Here is a 21,930-nt window from a genome sequence, read left to right as displayed (position 1 = left end):
AACAATATAAAAGCAACTGTTGGAATGTATTGTTTCCAAAATGCACTGGCTTTTACAAATAGTAGAGATTGTTATGCAAAGTACCACTTTTTTTCTTTTCTTTTTTTTTGTTGGACTGCCTCAATTAAAAGAAATGCATGCACATGTGTCTGTCTGTTGATTTGCTAGTAGGAGAATAATTAAGTAACTGAATTTTATGTTTTAGACAATAACATATGCCTGGCATAGTTTCATCAATACAGTATGATCAAAATAACTTAAGCAGTAAAAGAATTTAAATTTATAGTCTTAAAATACAAGGTAAGTTTTCATTAAATATAGACAAACTCGTTAATTAGAGTAAAAAAATGTGGTAAATTTGTTTCCATATCACAATTTTTTTACATTTTAGTTCAAATATATCTTTAATTTTTAATCAATCATAGAATACTTGCTTTTAATTAAGAGAAAGGCAAATTACTTAAATTACATAATAAGTTGCTATGACCTCAGTGTGTCTGACTAAGAGACAGAGACATGCACGCAGTGTTTTGTGGCATTAAATTTTACCTATTTTAAAGTAGTCTAAAAAGATTCTTATTTTGACATTTTAGTTACTTTTATTATAATAAATAAAGAATAAGCATGAAAAACAAGAAATAAAATATTTACCCAATCTTCTTATTTTTAATACTAATGTTAGCAATGTGCTAAACAATTTTTATCTAATCAATTAATGCATCAAGGAATTTAGACTAATGACATGCAGAAAAGTAGATAATTTTCTCTATCCCAGCTTTTCTAGCTTTTTTAATTACGGGACAAGAGATGTTACAAATTCATCTAAGCTAGCCATTAACTTTCTCATGAGATTGTAGCTTGTATTCTGGGGGAAAATTAATATTTTATGTTCAGAACACAGTTCAGTGAGAAATTTTAACAAATCCTGAAAGATGTCACAGAAGGGGTCTGATTTTCTATTTGGTAGCTTTGTAACCAAACACAACTGAAAGGTTTAAAAATTATGGTTTGACTGAGCAATGATGATTTTATAGTGAGTAATCTACATTTAATTTTACACTTTCTCAAGTAGGGGTGGAAAAAATAAAATAGATGCCTAGTGAAAGTATGTCACGTGTTACATCAGGAGAAATTCAGAATTTCTTTGTAATATTGCCTCATAGAACTTAAAACTTGTATGCTATTAAAATATGGGTTATTAGCTACAATTTTATGCTATACTGATTGATATAACATAAATAAAAAGTAGTTTAATATAATTTTGAAGGTAAAACACAATTTTTTTGTTGTGTATTAAAGGATATTCATAGCAAGAAGGTTAAATGATACCCTACATGCTTATTTACTCATGGGCAATTTGGCAGAGGATTAGAAGAAGTTTTATTGATTGTAACTAGCTGTAAAAAACTGTAGAGTGCAGCAGATTAAAATAAGAAAATGCCAGAAAAAATGAACCCAACTTTCTTCTGTATTCTATCATTCTCAGAAACTTTGTCAGATTGGGAATAAAAAGAAATTGCTGACAGAAAATAGGAATCTAACTCCTTATAAATTAAGGTTTGTATTTCCTCAGATGATAAAGACAAACTCATTGCCTGGGTCATCATACAGGAAATGTTGTCTACCATAACAGGAATTTCCCTTGTTGATACAACAGATTACCAAATCATTCTAGCTTAACATATAATTTGATAACAATAAACAAATGCAAAAAAAAAAGAAACAATTAAAGAAAACTATTGAAAAAGGTACTGAAATGTCAATTAAGTACTAATGTAAATGATATTCACAAATAAAACAAAAAACACACACATAAACAGAGCTGTGCCAATCGAGAAAGTAAGAATTAAGTGAGAACATTACAGGGAGTTAGCTGCAGCAATATAGGTGCTGCAATACTATTGGTGGAGAGTGATCATGCTACATGTTCAAAAGTGGTGTGAAATTTGTTGAGCCTATAGACTGGTGCACCGGCGTTAAAATGTTTTAACAATATTTAAGGGGCAGAAAGAAGATCAAGATAGCTTTGTGCGAGAAAATACAAGATTGTATCAGAAATGTCATTATCCTTATCGATGGTGGTAACAGGTTTTAAGTATTCAGTTATCAATTTATTTGATTAACAGAAGATCAGTAGGAGATTACAACATATTTAAAAATAAAAGTGATGAGGGCTACAAAGTATATTTATTTAACATTAGCAATTCAACAGCTGAGTAGACAATGACCTGATTCTTTTTACACACACACACACAAAGTAGTAAAATATTTTTAGCTTAAAAAGTATTTTGCAAAATGTACAAATGGTGACTTCCATAATAAGTATATCATATTAAACCAAAGGAAAATGAAAAACTTAAAAAAATATAAAAAAGCAAGTTTAATACTTAGTAAATATGATGCAATAGTGAAAAATTGATGATGTTCTCATACATATGTTTCTATTTTTGCTTGTATGGGGAGAAAGAGGGATCATAATAATCAATTAATTGCTTAGCATATACCACTAATCGCTCAGTTCTACTTTTAATCGTCAATGGAAATACCTCAACCCATTTTGTACGAGGGCTGTTCAAAAAATACGAGGACCGTTTGAATTGCGCGGCTCCAGTTGGTTCCAGGGGAATCCGCTTGGTGTCGCTAGGTTCGCACAGATCAGCTGATTACAACGCCATTTCCCGATTGAAGATATCTTCATTTGTGTATTAGCTACGCGGTTTTAAGTGAAGTGCGATTTTTTTCGTTTGGCGGATTTCAGAATGAATGACCTGAAGGAGCAACGACTTGCTGTGAAATTTTGTGTTAAACTTGGAAAATCTGCGACTGAAACTTTTACTATGCTTAACACGGCTTACGGTGATGTTGCTATGAATCATACGGCATGTTTCAAGTGGCATGAACGTTTTAAGGATGGTCAGTCCATTGAAGATGATGAGCGTCCTGGACGTCCTTCCATGTCAACTGACGACCCACACGTCGACAAAATCAACACCCTGGTGCGGGCAAATTGACATCTGACTGTCAGGGAGCTTGCTGAAGTGAAGAGTGTGGGATATCAGTTGGATCTTGTTACGAGATTTTGACCGAAAAATTGAAGATGCACCGTGTTGCTGCGAAATTCAGCCCTCAGAACTCGTGAGTTTTTGGCCAAACACTCGATCACTGTTCTTCCCCACCCCCCCTACTCACCTGACCTTGCTCCTTGCGATTTTTTCTTGTTCCCCAAACGCAAAAGACCCTTGAAAGGAAGAAGATTTGAGACGATTCCCGAGATTAAGGCAAATGCGACGAAGGAGCTGGAGGACATTACAAAAGAAGCGTACCAGGACTGTTTCAACAAGTGGAAACACCATTGGGATAAGTGTGTGTGTTGGGGAGGAGAGTACTTTGAAGGGGTCTCAGACCTGTAACTTCTAAATAAAGTACATTTTGTTTTATGACGTCAGTCCGCGTATTTTTTGAACAGCCCTCGTATAATAGTTGAAAAATACAATTAGGCAACAATATTCTTTAGATGTTGGTGGTAAAGAACCCACAGAAATACTTACCAACATATTCCACAGAATGTCTATCACTATGTAATGTATTATATACTATAATTGTAGAATTACCAGCAGAACATTTGTAGAAGAGAGAAGTAAATAGATTTGCTACGTAGTGATTTTGGTTGTTTAATAAATCATAAGCTCACCACAAGAATCAAAGTTACATTCCAGAATGTGCCATAAACATAATATCATGTATTGGAAATGTCTGTATTTTAGATTTGGTGACATATACAAGTTATTACTGCTTACTTATCAAAACATATAGTCAGCATAATATCATACAGCAGCAATGAGAGGGATATCAAAATACAAATTTCTGAAAACAAATTACAGAATACTTCACACATAATAAAAACTTAAGGGAAATAATAATAACTGATCTTGAAATTACCAATAAAAAATTCATAGACACACATACCTCTCAGTGGTGCCATCTATACCAAAAAGAAGTTTCAGTGCCACAATCACATAGGCAACAGCCCGAGCCTCAAATGGGGGAATTGATAGGCTTTCAAGATTATGCCTTTCATCTGCCTTAACTTTTAGTGCAACATCACTGAAATCCCATTGCAAGTGTGGTGGGAAAATGTCTAACAAACACTTTACTAACAACAGTATCTCTGCTGTAAAATGAAAGAAATAATTCATCATATTAGAATAGTAATATGTCTATCAGTCTTACAATTTTTAATGTGCATTTAAAAGTAGTTCATACAGCTATCAACATTAAATGATTGTGAAAGTCATATACATTTATCAGACTGGTATACATATCTGTTTTTTATGAAATAACAATCATTAGTACAAAGTCAATACAACAACAGAAGCATTTTCACAAACTAGCCCATGTATGCAAGTTTCTTAGTGTAAGATAACAGTAATTTTACAAACATATTTTATTATGAATGTCTTCAATTGAAGTTATTATCAAAGGAAAGCTCTGATGGAAATATTAAGAACTTATTACATATAATAAGTACTAATATTGTTTTTATTAAATTATTATACAATAATTACAACTTAATTTTTATATCACGTTTTACCTGCTAATTAGCTCATATTCATAAAAGGATTGTTCTTATTGCATGGGTACTATAAGTACTTTTTAACTTAATGTTATGACTAGGTGTAATAGCTCTAAGCTAAATATTATAACACTCTTCCAGCATACATATGCGCATACGTGTGTGTGTGTGTATCTATATGCTGCATATAGTGATGTACCTTCAAACTTCTTTGACAAGAGTACGAGACATATTATTGTGGGAAAATAAAAGATAAATTGGAAATTGACTTTTGGTTTACTATACTTTACTATACTTATCCATTAGACAAATATTTGGAATTTAAACAATGTGTAATGAACAAAAGTATTAGCTCTTGTCATACATAGCTTTCTGCACACTCATGTGTCAGCTTTAATGGATGTATAAACATGTTATTCTTGTCTCAACATTGATGGATTTTAGACCTGATATTCCATTCTCAACATTAATGACTGTATAGACAATACTATTAATAAACCCTTTACTACTGGCACATTTCTATCACCGTATGCCTCCAATTTGACAAAAGGTCCTCTGTGTACTTGTAGCCCATTCCTGTTTGGCAAAATGATCACAAGATTGATCTATTGTTTGTGACATATGGTTTTGTATTTGGTTCATGGTTCTTCCAACAATGGTAACTAACATAGTACTGTTGGATTTTATCAATAACCTGTTACATACTCACACATTTGAATGACTGGATACTTTAGGTTAACTTGTTATGCTTTTTATGGAATTGAAATTTACTCAAATATTTTGTTTTATATTATGCTAACCTTCTCAAATGTTATATTAAGTTCAAAAACATTGGTAAAAAGATTACTTTTAAATTCTTACTGAAGGGGGTGATACACAAAATTTGAAATTGCTGGAATATGCATCTTATATTAAAAAAAAACAAAAAAAAACCAGCCAGGCTACACTATTCACCCAATACATACAAAATATATATTTCAGTATCTACATACACAATAGCAGATCAGACTAGATATGAAAATTATATATATCACTTACATGGCAGGTTCAGTTCCTTCAGGTGACGTGCAACAATTGGTTCCAACTGTTGAGGTGGAATTGTAGACACACCCAAGTAGTGTGCCAGCTTCCCTGTTTCTAGGTCAATATAACTTGGATAAGGTAACTCTTGCTACAAAATAAAATATGTTTACAAATTATTTCTATCCATCAAACACAAAAGAATCTCAGCAACAATTATTAGAATTTTGGTGTTCAGTTAATGACTGAAGACAAAAAATTATAAAAATGATGACGATAAAATCAAGAAAACTTTATGAATAACCAACATCTTGACTTCCCCTTATCTTAAGGGTTAAGTGTCTACTGTTGTTGTATCCATGGTTCAAAAGATGCAGTGCAGGGGTGGAAAGTTTATACCGTCCAATACCTGATGCAAAAAAGTTTTCACTGTTATACCTTATCTGTAAGACAAGCGTTTTATTTTAAAAAAATCATTTTGAAATAATTGTTTCATTTCAATAAAAATACTAAAACAGCAGTGTTGCACTTGAAATTTATACTGCACAAGTAAAAATAATAAACAAATATACTCTATCCAAGAAATACCAATGTAAGTAAAATATAATAACACAGGTTATGCTTTTAACAATTTCTTCAAATCTGAATTTTCAACCATCAAGCCTAATTTTATCACACTGTATCAAAATAGTTAATTCTATATTTAACATTATTCAGATTAATTAAGGTAACAAGTAAACATTAATACATTACTTACTGTGTTTAATGCCTAACATCTAAACACCACACACATGTATAGTGGTAAATGGGATAGTGGATATCTGATAGTTGTGTCTTAATTTCATGCATTATTGATTATTTAGAAACAATGAAAGTTTTATTCACTTATCAATCAGCAGTCACTATAATGCAAAATTTTTCATATAAGTGTATTTATAGCAACACTGAATCCTTAAATGTTGTATCTGTAAGTTATTCAAATGCTTTGTAATTAACCAAGAGAATTCAATCATGACTATTTCACAACAGAAACAAGTGTTTAAAAATGCTGAGTCCACGATGAAGAAAACAAAATGGAACTAAACACTTGATGGCAGTAACACCACTGACTGTCAGTTGCCATTAAATTAGTGGTAGATAATTTCTGTTGAGGTATGATAAGAGCTCAGGAGGTATCATGGGTAGATGAATTTGTAATCTAGGCAATTCAGAAACCAAATAGATTTTCGTTTTTGTTGTTGAAAGCAGGGGTTTCTAATTTATGCTGCCTGGTGGCTGGGACAATAAGATTTGTACCAGGACAACATGTTTTCCATTTCACTTTGTCCACTGGGCAAGTAATTTTTTTCTTTGAATTTTATTTTTGTTGACCTTATTCTCAATATATATGAACAAACATGAGATAAAACCTTAGCAAATAAATCACATTTTTAATATAAATTTTCATTTTTTAATTTTAAAAGAAAATTTTCTGTACTTAAAGAGACAAACTAGAAGGTCAGATTCATGACACATCCACCTATCATATCCTCTCTCTTTCACAAATTACCAACAGTTCTCTGTGATATTTTATACTATATTATTTATAACCAATAAAAAGTCAATGGTTTTGGTCTATGGATTTAAAGCTTTTATGCCATAGTTGGAAAACCAGTTGTGATAGTTATACAACATTGTTTTGTTTGTGCATAACATTATTTTTGTAATATTTAAACATAAAATAAATGAAAATTACTTAGCATACTAGTACCTTCAGTAAAAACAAAAATACACATAAATTTCATTAGCATAGCAAAAAAAGGAGGGGGGAGATCAAGTACTATATTTTTGTTTTCTCTGTATATTTTTAATTTATTGTTATAAAAGTACCTTAATTGTAAAAATTAGAACATTATTGAGTTAAATAAGGTAAGATAATAAAAAAAAATCATACTATAATGGATGTATCATGTTTGCTAGTATGTATGCACATAAAAACTCCTGCATCATCTATTGAATAGCACCAAACACAATTTCAGTATCCACGATTCAGATAATTAGCAAAATAACTGTGGTATATGCAACAACTATTTCTTTATAACAGAACATAATTTTAAACAAAAGTACTCTCTTCACAACAGGATCACAACTTTCACTAGTTTGATTATGTCTTTACTGAAGTAATTTTTAAAATTAGCACTGAAAAACAGGAGTTCTTAAAACACAATTGTTTTTTTCAATAAACGGTCCCACTTTGAATATAAAAAATACAGTTTCTCTCAGTAAAAAATTATGAAAATTTTGAACTCTGTACATTAAATCATTTTGATGCAATGAATTGCACATGACTAAAGAGCCCAATCCAAACACTTTTCCCATATAGCATCTCCCAAATATATAAATAAATCGTTTTATTGAAAATATTTACACTTCCTAAACTGTATTCAATGATGTACAAATATTATGAGTAGTAATTATTATCACAACCAGTAGTCACCCTACAGAGGTGGTGTTTCGGTTAGTAATAATTTCCTATGAGTTATGTTTAAAAGAAGCTCATCTGTTACGACATTTAATATGGTAACTTAAGCTATTTGTTCAGTGAGGAATCTGCAACTTATATGGCAGGATTATTACCAAGATATGGTTCAAAGGGTAATAAAACAATACAATCAAGTAGAATCCTTAAACTATTTAGGATAAACAAATATTTCCTATTACAATTTGCAGTTATCCTAGAAAAAAAAAAGGTAATTTAATCTTATTTAAATATTCTTTTATGTTAGTTACAAGCTGGTCAATCCATTTGATTCCATATATAGTTATGGTAGAGAAAATAACAGATAAAATATTGTCTTACTGAAAAAAAGTTTGATATCTATTTAGAAAGTTTTAGAGATTACACAAATGAAATCTGAAAATTTTCAAATAGAAGTATATTTAATCCTAACATGAAAATCATTTTGTATTTGGAGCATATATAGTCAATGACAAATCTTTTGTAAAGTGGTTAATTAAAACGATGATCTTTTGTGTACAAAATACTTAATGTTTACTGACATGTTGCTAAATTTTATGAAAATACGTGCACCATATTAAACGTTATACAGAAACTAAGATGATTAGTTTGGAGTTACAAGGACAATGTGATCCACTGGTTTTTTTATGGAAATAGTTAAAGAATTTATCACTTGTTTTTAGAGTAAATAGAGTTTGACCAATAAAAATTAACCTACTGTCTGTACAGTAAATAAAAGGTCAGACACTGTATTGATCATGCTATGCCTACATATATTACAGAAAAATCAGAAAAACAATCTGAATGAAGTCAAAATGGAACACAGTATACAGTTCTGCATCAAATTAAAATTGATCAAAATAAACATCTTTGCTATGTAACTTATATATATCTAAGGTAAAGAAACCAATTTGAATATAAACAGAAAAGTACAATGAGTTTCAACCAAGTTGCATGCAATGCAGACATTTAATATTTTCTATCCATTGCTGAACTGCATTTAAAAGAATGCTCACTCATACTTCACTACTCAGAAACTACCATTTAAAATTCATTCAAAGTTTCTTTCACTGCCATCTGCCTATTTTAAGCCAATCAAGATATGCACATTACACACATTGAAAGAAATGTGGAAGTGCAGTACTCAGGAACGTAGATCCGGGGAGGGGGGGATGATTGTATGCATCAGTCAGTAGGCCTAAGTATACATGCAAGTATCATGGCAACAAGATTACTCTGTGACTGCATGTTTACAGCTTTCAGGTTCACGTAATCAGAGATTACCAATTTGCAAATCGAACAGTCCACATAAGTGGTTGCAAACATCCTGCAGTGGTATGTGGTAATAACTAGCAGTTTTGTAGAAAGATGAGTAGAATTTCTGAAGTTTTATATGTTTAATTTCAAAGAGTTTAAATTATTATATTACAGTATGAATGCCATCTATACATGTACATTTAGCTCTGTAAGTGTATAAAATAAATTATTATCATACAATGGTATGAAAGTCCTTTATACGTACATGTTTAGATGCATAAGAGTATAATATACACAATTGTTGTATTATGGTATGAAAGTCCTCTATATGGACATAAAGCATCACAGTGATGTTGTTTTATCATCATAAATAAGCATTTGGAAGAAAACTTTAAAAATATTTGGTAAACTAATTGAAATGCAGAAGGTTTAAAAATGTTAGTTTCTAACTTTTCAATGGGCAAATGAAAAGAATTCTCTAGCAGTTTTTTGTAAATTTAATTTAGCTTTAATTTCATTGGCAAAAATCTAACTTTAAGGATGGCAATAAATTTTAAAGTAAACTTGGAAATAAAGCTTAGAGTATTATTTTATAACAGGTAAAGCAATCTAAATGTGGATATGCAAAACTTCATAATATTTTTATTTTTACACTTTAAAAGTTGTGATAATCAGAATATTTATTTGATGGATTAATTTGTTAAATTCCATTTTACTTATTTTGTTTGTCCCTATGATAACATTCCTTTGACTAAAATGAAAAATTACTGCTAATAATTGGACACAGTTTATTATACTATATTATTTATTTAATGTCACTAGTACTTTCATCAATAGTGACTATTATACTAGTTAATATATCACATGTCATTACTTGTTATTTGTTTATCATCATGCTTTTCTTTGAAAGATTGCTTCCATTATTAAATTAAAATATGCATTTAAGACCAACCTATATCTCATCAATTGATCAAATCTCACGAGATAAAGATACAGCCAAAATATTGTTAACAGTCAGTGCCAGATTTAGAAGGGGTGCATCTCCTACTATTGCATAGGAGCCTCAAGCATCAAGGAACCACAAACCCCAAAGATGAAAACCTCTCAGAGGGACTTAATCTGGCCTTGTTAACAGTGATGGTATCCAAATGATGAAAAATGCATTTTAATCTTTATAAGTATAAACATTAAAAAAATATTTAATTAGCTATAGTGATGGTCAAGTTGAACACTGCTTTAAGTACACAGCTTACTCTTATCAGAAGTTATTATTTATTATCTTTTCAATAATTCTACATTTTCCATAAATATAAACTATTTTTTATAAACCAATAAACAATTTCAAGTAGGACTGGCCAAATGAAAAATGATTCAATACATAGCTATAATGTGGTTGTACTGAGAATACAGTGAATGCTATGAAGAATTCACTGAATCTGAACAAAATTTCTGTAACAATTTTTCAACACTCACAATCTGAAAAGCAGGAATATCAATAGCTTGGAGTTTCATGGATGGAGGAAGACAGTTGCCTGCATCTAAAAGTGGTAGAATACCAACTTTACACCATCTATTAGCAATATAAACATTTTAAACAATTAAATATTTTATAAAAACAATACAATAGTTCATAAACTATTATGACAACCGAAATGTTTTAACTTTAGACATCTTTAGTTATTTTAGCTTTTATATTAGAGAGAACACTTTAATAATAAAACAATTAAAAAAATATTTTTTTTATAATGATCATCTCTATACCTTTTGCCAGTCTACTACTTTCCACAATGTTCTTTTCTATTCTTTATATTATAGTAATTTTACTGAACTGAAAAGCAAATATATTCAGTTACATGACAATTCATTATGATAAAGAGCCATACTGAACTACTTTTAAATAAAGACTAGGGAGTAGGTGAGAAGGACTTCAGCAATACAATTGGTTACTAACTGAGATATGTGTTTGTATGTTACAAAACAGTCAAAGTGATGTTATATATTACATTATGTTATAGTACAGGGTGGGCAACTCCTGGCTGCTGGCCAGCATGAGTTTAGGAATCAACTTTTTCCATCATTTATTTTTTATCACAAATTTGATAATCAGCAACTGCACTGCTTCATGTCATCATTAATGTTGTGTGCTTTATCAGTGTCACAGACTCCACCCATTTTGTAATGTCAGTCTGGTCTAGATGTTTGTTATTGAGTGTGCACTGTTTTGCATGCACTTGCAAACATAATTTTACTGTGCAACTTTCAAGTGTTTAAATATATTTTGCTTTCAATTCCATAATATGGATAAATAGATAATTTCAAAACAAAAGAATCCAGGTGATGGTGAACATTCAGAAAATAAAGACAATTTAATTGATAATGGCATTACCACCAAAAGAGAATGGCATGTGACAAGTAAAACATGAAACAAGAATTTAATAAAATTTAGGAGTTGAAATTTGCAGTGATTGAAGCAGATAATAATTAGTGTGTCTTTGTGTTACAAAGTTTTTAGGAATAATAAAATACACAACCTTAAGTAACACTCTAACAATTTTCACAACAAATTTGATGTAAAATTTCCAGTTGGTAGCAAAAATCGTATGAGCACAACTTCATGAACAAAAGGGAGGCATAAAAAGACTTTTATCATCAATAGAACAAGTTACATTAGCTAGCTTATTATAAAGTAGCTTGGATTCTAGCTCAAAAAAAAAAAAGAAATCATTTCCTGATATTGAACTAGTAAAATAAATATTGATTGTGGTCATTGAAACTCTGTTCGAGAATTATGATTAAAAAATAAAAGATGATATTCTTCAAAAAAGTAAATAATCTGCAATTAAGTAGAAGAACAATTGTCTGCAGAATGTTAGAGTTAGCAAAATACACATGAAAATCAGTTGCTTGAACAACTAAAAGACTGTTTGTATCCTTCTTTAGCACTAGATGGCCCAACAGATGTTTGTGACACTGCACATTTGATATTTTGGGTTTGAAATGTAATTTCAGGTCTTCAAGTGAGGGAAGAAATGCTTGGCCTTTGTGGATTGAGATTGAACATGTGGATAAAACATTGAAAAATTTCTTGAAGTGTCAAAAAAATTCAATCTGGATTTTAATAAACTTGTTTCTGTCGCAACAGACGGTACCTCTCACCATGACTGGGATTTGTTTCTCTTTTGAAGCAGCATTTAATTGAAATCCATGTTGCCATCTTTCCATTGCATTTTGCATCAGGAAAATTTATGTGCTTAGATGTCTGAAATTGATGAATTAATAAACTTGATGGACATTGTTGTAAAAATTGTGAATAATATTAGAAGTGGAAGCTCTTTCATCCATTGACAGTTTGTTGAGTCTTTGATGAAAGGCAGCGACTGTACTTTCAACGATCTTACTGATTTTGCAAATGTAAGATGGTTAAGTAGAGGAAAATCTTGAAATGATTTACTTCCTTATTTCCTCAAATAAGAGTACCTTGTTGAAAAAGTTAAGATTGAAAATTTCCCTGAAGTTGAAACTTTGTCATGGCAATGTGATTTGCACTTTCTGTGCAACATGATGGCTCACTTAAATAATTAGAATATGAAGCTTCAGAGAAGAGGTAAAATAATAAGCAAGCAATCACAGTCTATTCAAAAATTTCAATTAAAACTAAACCTTGTTGCAGAACAATTACAAAATGATGATTTGACACATTTTTGCAAAGTTGAATAGTTTTTGAGAAGATAATAAGAACTATGATTTCTCTGATGCTAAAGTTGATCTCTATGTAAACTGGATGAAAAATCCATCTCAAAAATTTGAATCATGTTTCTCTGAACTTAAAAATTTGAAATTGATATTTGAATTTTTGCATGATCCATTTTAATTTGATTTAGGAAATTTCAGTAAGGAAATTACATCTTTTTTGTCTTTGTATAAGTGTGGATCTGAATACAAAATGCTTACCCTGCAAAGTGTAAAAATATAAAAGGTAAACAAAAGTGTTCTATCAAAGAGATGTAGCTCACTATTCTGATAAATGAGAACCTTCCAAATTTAAAGATAGCAATTTCAAAATTATTTTCCACGTATGGATCCACATGGATGCATAATTCAACATTTTCTATGTTGGATTTTCTCAAGTCCAGATACAGGTCTCGGCTTACTGACATAAATTTAGAGGCAAAGCTAAGATATTCATTGAGCATAGATATTAAGCCAAATTTCAAGAAAACCCCAATCAAATTTCACACTGAAGATTAGTTGAAATGCAATTATTTTGATTAAACTAACATCTTTCAATTTTTTTTTATAGTGTGGCCAACATTGTTTTCATTAGATACAGTTGTTGCCACTATGAAAAATAAGTTGCCCACCCTTGTTATAGTATATGTGTCACAGAAAACAATTTAAAGTAAGACTGGTGATAAAAGCTTTTAACTCTCTCACTACAAGCTCAGTACCAGGGACCTATCTTGTAACCATTTTGTACTTGTTATAGTTTTCATACTATAACTTTTAATACAGCAATAGTATCTTCACAACTTTAAGCATATTATCATTAATCATTACAAGGCTTTCATACATAAAATTTCAGGTTTTTTTACAATTAAGTTTTAAGATTTTAAGTAATGATTTCTTCATGCATTTTTTTCTTTTAGAATATTGATTAAGCAACAACCAAAGTTATTTTTATTTTAAGATTAAAAACACTCTGATGTCTCAGAAATTCATCAAATTTTACATACAATATCTGTATAACCCCCTAATTACCTCCAGATAATCAATGTAAAAATTATATATATTTTGTTATTTTCACAACTGTATCTCTGTAAGTGTTTGGTAAATTCAACCAATCTTGTAATAACCATAAAAAAGGAGGGAAGGAGAATAGATATAAACTATGTTTTTTCATTGTACAATTACCACAAATTATAACATATCACTCAAAATGTTTATTCTAATTAGTTAATTCTCATAATATTTTACATATATAAAAATCTTATAATTTTCCTATACTGAAATTGTATTTCTGACAGGTACTCCCCTCCACTCACGAAAAAAACTATTCTCGTTTTTTTTTTTTTATGCATGTCACAATCCTTCTGGACTCTCCTACTAGAATTAGATGATTCCAATATGTTTCTCATGCAAATTATCATGTGCCACTTCTTTACAAATAGGAGCATAGTACACTCATGTGATACACATGACTTGCTCTATGTGCTTCTACCAAACTATAACTTTGAAGTTTTCCAGATGATGGATTCTCTAGAAATGAGTGGGAAGGAAGGGTGAGTGGAGGGTAGTAGCTGTTGAAAATACACTTTCAGTATAGGAAAATTACAACTTCCGACATGATACTTCCCTCTATTCACAATATTAGATAGAATCTTACACTGGTGAGAAGAAAGTGTTAGTGCAAAGGAAGAACATAAGTACCCCTTGAAAGCATTCAAATGATACTTTCATAGATGAGAAAGTCAGGGCTAAAGACCCAAAGAGGGAAACTGCACCACTTCTGATCCAGGTATACTCTTTGTCCATTTGTGTAATGTGTAAGAAATCAGAGCAGAAAATAAGAGAAGCACAAATACAGGGAATGCAGTAGGAAAGTGATCCTAAATGTAGAAATATAGAGCAACTCAATCCCACAATAAGAAAAGTTAGTAAATCAGGATACATCCTGTGGTGTGGACTGGCTAAGATGAGGCAAACTATATTCAATAAGTCAACTACACCCAAAAACCTCCTTGCAGGGTACTAACATCAATGTGATGGTATGATAACAACCATACCTTCTTCACCTCAAATCCAAAACCTGGAGAATTAAAAACCACTCAAAGTCCTGAATATTATGATACAAAATTAGCTCTGAAGTTTCAAGCCACGAATCTGACATACAGTATCTAAAGGAAGTACATCACATGCAATCAGCTCCCATGACAGTGAAACAGGTTGGAACCATCCAATAAACAACAACATACATGTTACAGGAGAGAATGAAAGAGAACCAAGTATAGAGCTGAAACAATCTCACATATCCCTGATGTGAGTACACAGAGGATAAATTGAGGGAGGAAGAGAGACAATCTGAAATCCAAAAACAGCCTGCAGGGTACTGATATTCACAAGAGGGTAGGATGACATTCTGACATCTCACTCCATTCTACGGTTAATAGTAAACTAAAGGATATTACATCACTTACACTGGTAGAACACCACCACCCTACTCTGAACTAAATGATTATAGCTATCTTATGTGAAATCCATCAAGCATGGTGCCTCTATGGTTGACCACCCCAGCAGCTTGGAACTGATAAGTGATGAGGACTCTTGAATTCCACTAGAAGAAAGAGGAGGCCGAAGAATGTGTTGAAAAGCCCAAAAGAATGTCAACACCCAAGATAGTGCAATAGATGATCAAAACCCTATTTAGAAATGCAGAGAATACCAATTTTTATAATTTTTTTTTATTGAGAGATGGTAGGGATGGACAGTTCTCCCCTTCTGCTTTACCCATATAATAACATGGGTGGTATAGTCTGGAATAGACCAATTTATAGAGCAAATAATGCAAAGTTATTTACCTACAAACAATCTTATGAAACACTCCATCTCAAAGGTGAGCATGCAAAGCCATGGAAAGAAAAGCACCTGTGAACATGGCATACAGTGGAGATTTTGTGTTAAAGAATAACTGATCAAACACCACTTGCTACAGAGTGAGATTCATGAAAGTATGAATGGGCTTCTGAAAGAAAAAGCACTGATAAAGACTTGTCCATTGTCAGAGTCATACTGAAGTCTAACATGTGGAAGATGAAAACCCAATGAAACCAAAACTGCAACATGATGTAAATAAAGGGAAATGAATGTGTGCAAGTTTTGGTCCATATGAATGATTGTAGGACTTCCTCCAAAGGCTGATGAAGACAAGTGAAGAAAAAGGCAAGTTGTCAGATTTGATGGAAGGTAACAAGGAAAAAAAGTATGGGGAGAAGGATACAAAGAGGAATAAGCCAACAGGAGGAAATAATGAACTCAAATGGTGAGGGTACAAAGAGAGAGATTTCTGGACAAGGAGGGTTACCATGGGATAAATAGACAAGAATGGGAACCACGAAAGGAAGTAATGCTGACAATATAACAATGAAGTGCATGCACAGGACACAAGTCTATATGGACTGAAATGAGTGTAGAAATGAGAAACAGAAGATACGGAAATAACTGAAAAGGAGGAGTTACCTTCACAAGCCACCAAGGACTGGGGAAGAAAGAAATGATCCAAATAAAGGAAAAGGTAGATATGGTAGTAAAGTGCAAGTGCATGTTTAATGTCAATAGCAAACATACCACCAATGTCTACAGTTGAAAGGAGAAGAAAATACACCTTGAGGAATGGGTGAAATAAATAACACATGAAAATAGTTTCAAACAAAAATAAAGTAAGAGAATGGAGAACCTAATTAATATCCTAATCTGAAAGGACAAGTCACTGAATCCAGAAGAATAGATTGACATGGTAAAAACTGGTTAGAAAAAAACCTTGCTGTAAAGAGAAAAATGGCAGGTACGAGATAAAGCTGTCTGATAACCTGAAATTTAGAAAACTGAAGACCCTCAAAAAGCCATATAAGAAACTGAAAGATACCAATAACAATAAGACAAGCAGCAGGAAATCCCTGAGCTTGAGCTCAAGTTGAAAAGACCTTCCATTTTTGCTGATACACTTCCATGAAGGAAGAATGGATAAATTGAGCCAAATTAAAAGCAACATGATGGGAGAAATCAGATCTCATTGCCAATAACCAGACAGAAGTCAGGTGTGAAGATGGAGGACATAAAGTGCAAGATACAGAAACAGTAATTAGGGTTGATAAAAGAGGTTTGGTTTGTTTGTTTGCTGAATCATGTGCAAAGCTACATGAGGTCTATCTGCACTAGCTGTCCCTAATTTTGCAGTGTAAGGCTAAAGGGAAGGCAGCTGGCCATCACCACCTACCACCAATTCTTGGGCTACTCTTTTACCAATGAATAGTGGGATTGATTGTCACATTATAACACTCCCACAGCTGAAAGGGCAAACATGTTTGGTGTGCCGGGGATTTGAACCTGCAACCCTCAGATTACGAGGTCAAATGACTAACCCACCTGGTCATGCAGGGTCTCGGGGGTTTGGTAATAAGGAAGGTGGTACTGGAGAGAATAATTGTAGTTAGAGTACACAAAGAAACCATGGTTGAGTCCAACAAAGAAAGGGAATTTTAGAATGTTGATATCTAAAGATCATTCATCAACAGATCAATAACCTGAAGCCTCCCAAGTATTCAACCTACATATCCCAGCCCTGAAGAGATTCATCTGTAAAGAGATGTAAATCTAGATGAGAAAGAGGAAATGGTACAACCATCAATGTGCATTTTATCCAACCACCAAAGTAGATAATCTACAAGGGAAGGAGGAAGAGTGATTGTAGCATTCAAGGAATCCAGAGCAAGGTTCCACTGATCATGTAGGGCCCACTGAAGGGAGTGCATGTATGCATGGCCTAGGGAAATTATTAGTGTCATAGGAAACCACATCTTCAAAAATGACAGAGTCTCATGTGTAGAAAGTGCAGTGAACTGACAATTCCATAGAACAGAAGAGAAGGTTGGGCATGACTGAGGTGAGTGTTAAAAAAAACATCTAAATATACAAGATACTGGAGTGTGATGCAAAAAGCACTTTTCAAATGTGATCAACCAGCCTACTACAGCAGCTTCAAGAAGTTGATGAAAATGAGTAACTGACTCCTGTTCAAAATGGGCCAGAAGTAGCCAGTCATCCATGCAGCAATGGAAACACAGCCCTAGGGCATAAAGAAGCAGAGAAAAAGCTCTCACCACCTGACAAAAGACACATGGAGCTGAAGACAGCCTGAAGAGCAGGGCACAAAAACTGACACACCACTACTCATTGGATAAACTCAAAATAAGGATAAAATTGTATAGAGATGGGAATATGTATATAAGCATTGGACATGTTCATCTTGGTCAACCATAGACCAGAAGAAAATGTATACCAAAAAAAATGAGGTAGGACTCCATGGAAGATGAACAAAACAACTGAGGCATGGCAGATCAATGACACATCTCCAGTTCCCAGTATTTTTTTTAAAAAAACCACAAACAAATGAGATTAAAACTCTAGTAAATTATGTGGAACAGGTTCAGTATCCTGTTGAATGAGGAGGTTTTGACCCACTTCTGATGGTTATTGGTATGTTATGGAATCCGGAAGAGAAAGGATGGAAGAAAGATCTTGAGACAAGGAAGGTGGGAGAGAAATGGAACTGAGTCTTTCTGACAAAACCTCAAGAACCCAAACATCAGTAGTGAAAGGACACCATCAATGAACAAAGGCTGCAAGTTGAACTTCCACAAGGTCCGAACATGCTAGGTAATCACTGAAACTGTTGGTGGTGTATTGAGCATTGCTGACAAAAATCAACAAACAATGGATCCATGAGGAGGAACAGATAAGAGCTGGAAAGAACAAACTGCAATTAGTGCCACATTTAGCTCCAAATGATATAAATTGGCTACCAAATGTGAAAGGGCAGACTGCTGCTGAACAAGTGCCACTAAAAACTTCAAGGACTCCAGTCCAGGACCATATCAAAAATGAAACATCTTAAAAACAATGCCATATGCAAATCCCAGTTATTTTTCTTAAATTGTAGAACAGTAAATAAAGAAATATGAAAAAGAATGGTCTCTACTACTTATCATTGTAAATACATTTATAGTTTGTACTCACTTGCTATACCTTGCATGTTAAACCTCACTGAATTTTGCACGTATAGGATGTAAAGCAAAACAAATTTTTAGGTGTTATATATGCATTTTGAAATAAAAAATATAAGTCACTCTGCTAATATTACAGAATTCTTTTTTCTTTTTAAATCAGGTTTACTAACTAAATTCTATTTGGGTCTAAACAAATATTGTTTTTTTAACAATATTTTTGTTTACCAAACAAGATTTTAAGACAACAGAAATAATATTGGGAAATTCCCATTTTCAAGAGTGAGAAAATCACATTGAAAAAAGTCTGGGCTTTTGATTGGTTATAAACACATGACAGAGCAAAGCAGATGTATGTAAGCATGTATTTTCAAAAATGGAAAATGTGGGTGAGGCATCTGTATTTGATATGCTAAATATAGTGATACCTAAGCAAACAGAAAAGAACAATTTTTTTGTTTTCGTTCAACCTTGTCAGTACCATTTATATGAAGTTATACTTCATAAGAAACTAGAGTTTGTATGTGAACATTACAAAATTCTAATCTGAACCAATGCTGCATTCAAAATGTGACAAAAACATCCATATTTAGGATTTTTTTGAAAAAAATTTACATTATCACTTGCAAGTGGATATCAAGAAGTAGGAGGTGAAAGGTTTGTAACAATGGTTAAAAAAGTTGTACTAACAGTGACAGTATTAATCAAGAAAAGCAATTTTGTGAGAACAGGTAAGATACATATCACAACTTTTTTATACAGAACTGTCTGTAGCCACCTCTACTTGTTTGTTACTGAAAGCAATACAAGGTAAGGAAAGTTCACATAATACACAACAAATTCATTTTGAAAGTCTTTTAAGAAGGAAAATACAAAATGTAAGAAAATAATACCAAATAACTGTAGTGAGCTTTAAATGAGCTTTATAGTATACAAAATATTAATTCAAATGGAATATTTCTATTAAATTTTCACCTCTACAAATAAAAAGTAAAAATGTTTCAGATTAAACTTCAGACTTAGACAACTTGTTATTATACAAACAAAAATGTAAGCACATTTTAGAAATACATTATAATTATAGTTCAAAAATTGTCTTTAAATACAACTGTATAAACTTAAAAACTGTTTAAGATGCTTAGTTTTTGCAAAAATAACTAGTCTTACATTTTATAATACTCTCCTTGTAAATAAACAAGAATAAAATGTGTTTTATAACAACACAGTTACATCTTAGATTGATGTAAAATATTTTTGAGATTACCCAAGATTAATAATTACAAATTAAAGTATTTCCCTTGACAAGTATCTGACAAATCCAAAAAACAGGAACTTCCTTAATAACTACAGAAATTTACAAGTTTCTGGCAAATGAAATCTGATGAATCAATATTGACAAATTCTGAAATAACTAAGTAACAATTTTCTGTTTCAAAAGCATATTATACTATATGTTCTTTACCTCAGTAAGTCTGATAGTAAAATACTTTCTCTGAGAAGCAGCAACCCAAGGTAACAGAAACACAGTGTTTTTCGTACAGTCATGTACTCCACTTGCTTACTAGCAAACTTTGTCAAATATTTCTCATCTTTCTGAAGAAGGTCTTTAAATACCTAAAATGTGCACATGTTTATAATAATATATAATGGATAATCTTTACATTTAGATGAAAAACAAAACAAACTACATCAATGAAAAAGTTAGTCATATTTCCATAAATAGTCATGTAGTTATAGACATTGGACTAATTAAAGTAAACCCTGGTAACAAAATTTTATTTTATCTTAAATACTCCAAGTGATAAAAAGAGTAACTTAATACAATGGTGGTGGGTGACAGATTGTTATGCAAAAAAGGAAAACAATGTCACATGGGCGATTTCAGGGTAAAAAGAAAAAGAAATGTTACAAGGACAATTCTCTGTAGGAGAAAATGAAAAGGCACTTGGTTACTTATAACAATGAAAAGAAAAAAAAATAAGAGTATTAAAGAAAAAACAAACAAACAAAAAATTTCAAGCTGGTAAATGATGCATACATAAAAAGTGCACCAGACTCCATCTAACTCTCATTATGATAGGTTACAACGAGGATTTCACTCACTAGTTTTCAATGTCATATCACATGTTGGGATGGCCACTGTGTTTCAAAATGAAAGAGCATCAACTATGTACAGTGGAACTGCCTCTAAAGCAGCCACCTTTGGGACTGAGACAAACTGGCCTGATTAGAGTGGTTCCACTGTACATAATTAGAGATTATGTAAACAAAAAAAAAGGGACTGTGATTGAATGACCGCTTTCAAGGGGTGACCGAATCTGAGGAGTGGCCACTTAGAGGGGTTCCACTGTAATATGATAGCTTTAAGTGGAACAACCAGCAATGAAAGCTACAAGCCATCCAAACCTAACATACTCACTCAAATCCAGATCATGAATATGCATATACATTATAAAACAGTACATCATGCTGAAGATTGGAAGTTTGTACTTGAACTCTTTGCAAATATTTCTCTATATCTAAATATCCCATATGGGAAGATGATACAAAAACTATGGCAAATATTTACATCACGTTATGCACACCACCAACAAACTCAGGCATATCAACAGAAACTGTGGAATACCAATGTAATTCAGATTACTGTGTAGGTCATAATTTTCCTAAACATACTTTAAATGACATCTCTAGCTAACATAAAGGAAATAACATGTATGATCACCTTATTTGTGAGGTGCATTGAAGATATTGAAGGTGAAGTTGTATAAACAATTTCTAGAAACCTATACAAGAATGTCTAGCTTTCT

The 21,930-nt window shown here is 32.1% G+C and overlaps 1 protein-coding gene across 1 annotated transcript in view; it reads right to left on the bottom strand.

Moving 5' to 3' along the window:
- Positions 1-20,742, bottom strand: part of LOC143242221 (TATA box-binding protein-associated factor RNA polymerase I subunit B-like) — a 44,571-nt gene extending 23,829 nt beyond the window's left edge. Inside the window, exons 1-4 of the mRNA XM_076485589.1 lie at positions 20,586-20,742; positions 10,821-10,917; positions 5,612-5,744; positions 3,967-4,171 (exon numbers count right to left, since the gene is read on the bottom strand). Of these exons, the coding sequence (XP_076341704.1) occupies positions 3,967-4,171; positions 5,612-5,744; positions 10,821-10,917; positions 20,586-20,668 (518 nt within the window). The 5' untranslated portion in view covers positions 20,669-20,742. The remainder of the gene's footprint in view (positions 1-3,966; positions 4,172-5,611; positions 5,745-10,820; positions 10,918-20,585) is intronic.
- Positions 20,743-21,930: the final 1,188 nt, after the last annotated feature.

Source organism: Tachypleus tridentatus, unplaced genomic scaffold, assembly GCF_004210375.1.
Source record: "Tachypleus tridentatus isolate NWPU-2018 unplaced genomic scaffold, ASM421037v1 Hic_cluster_2, whole genome shotgun sequence".
NCBI classification, from domain to species: Eukaryota; Metazoa; Arthropoda; class Merostomata; order Xiphosura; family Limulidae; genus Tachypleus; species Tachypleus tridentatus.
The sequence above is the reverse complement of the archived record's forward strand: the minus strand, read 5'-3'. Positions and strand labels throughout refer to the sequence as shown.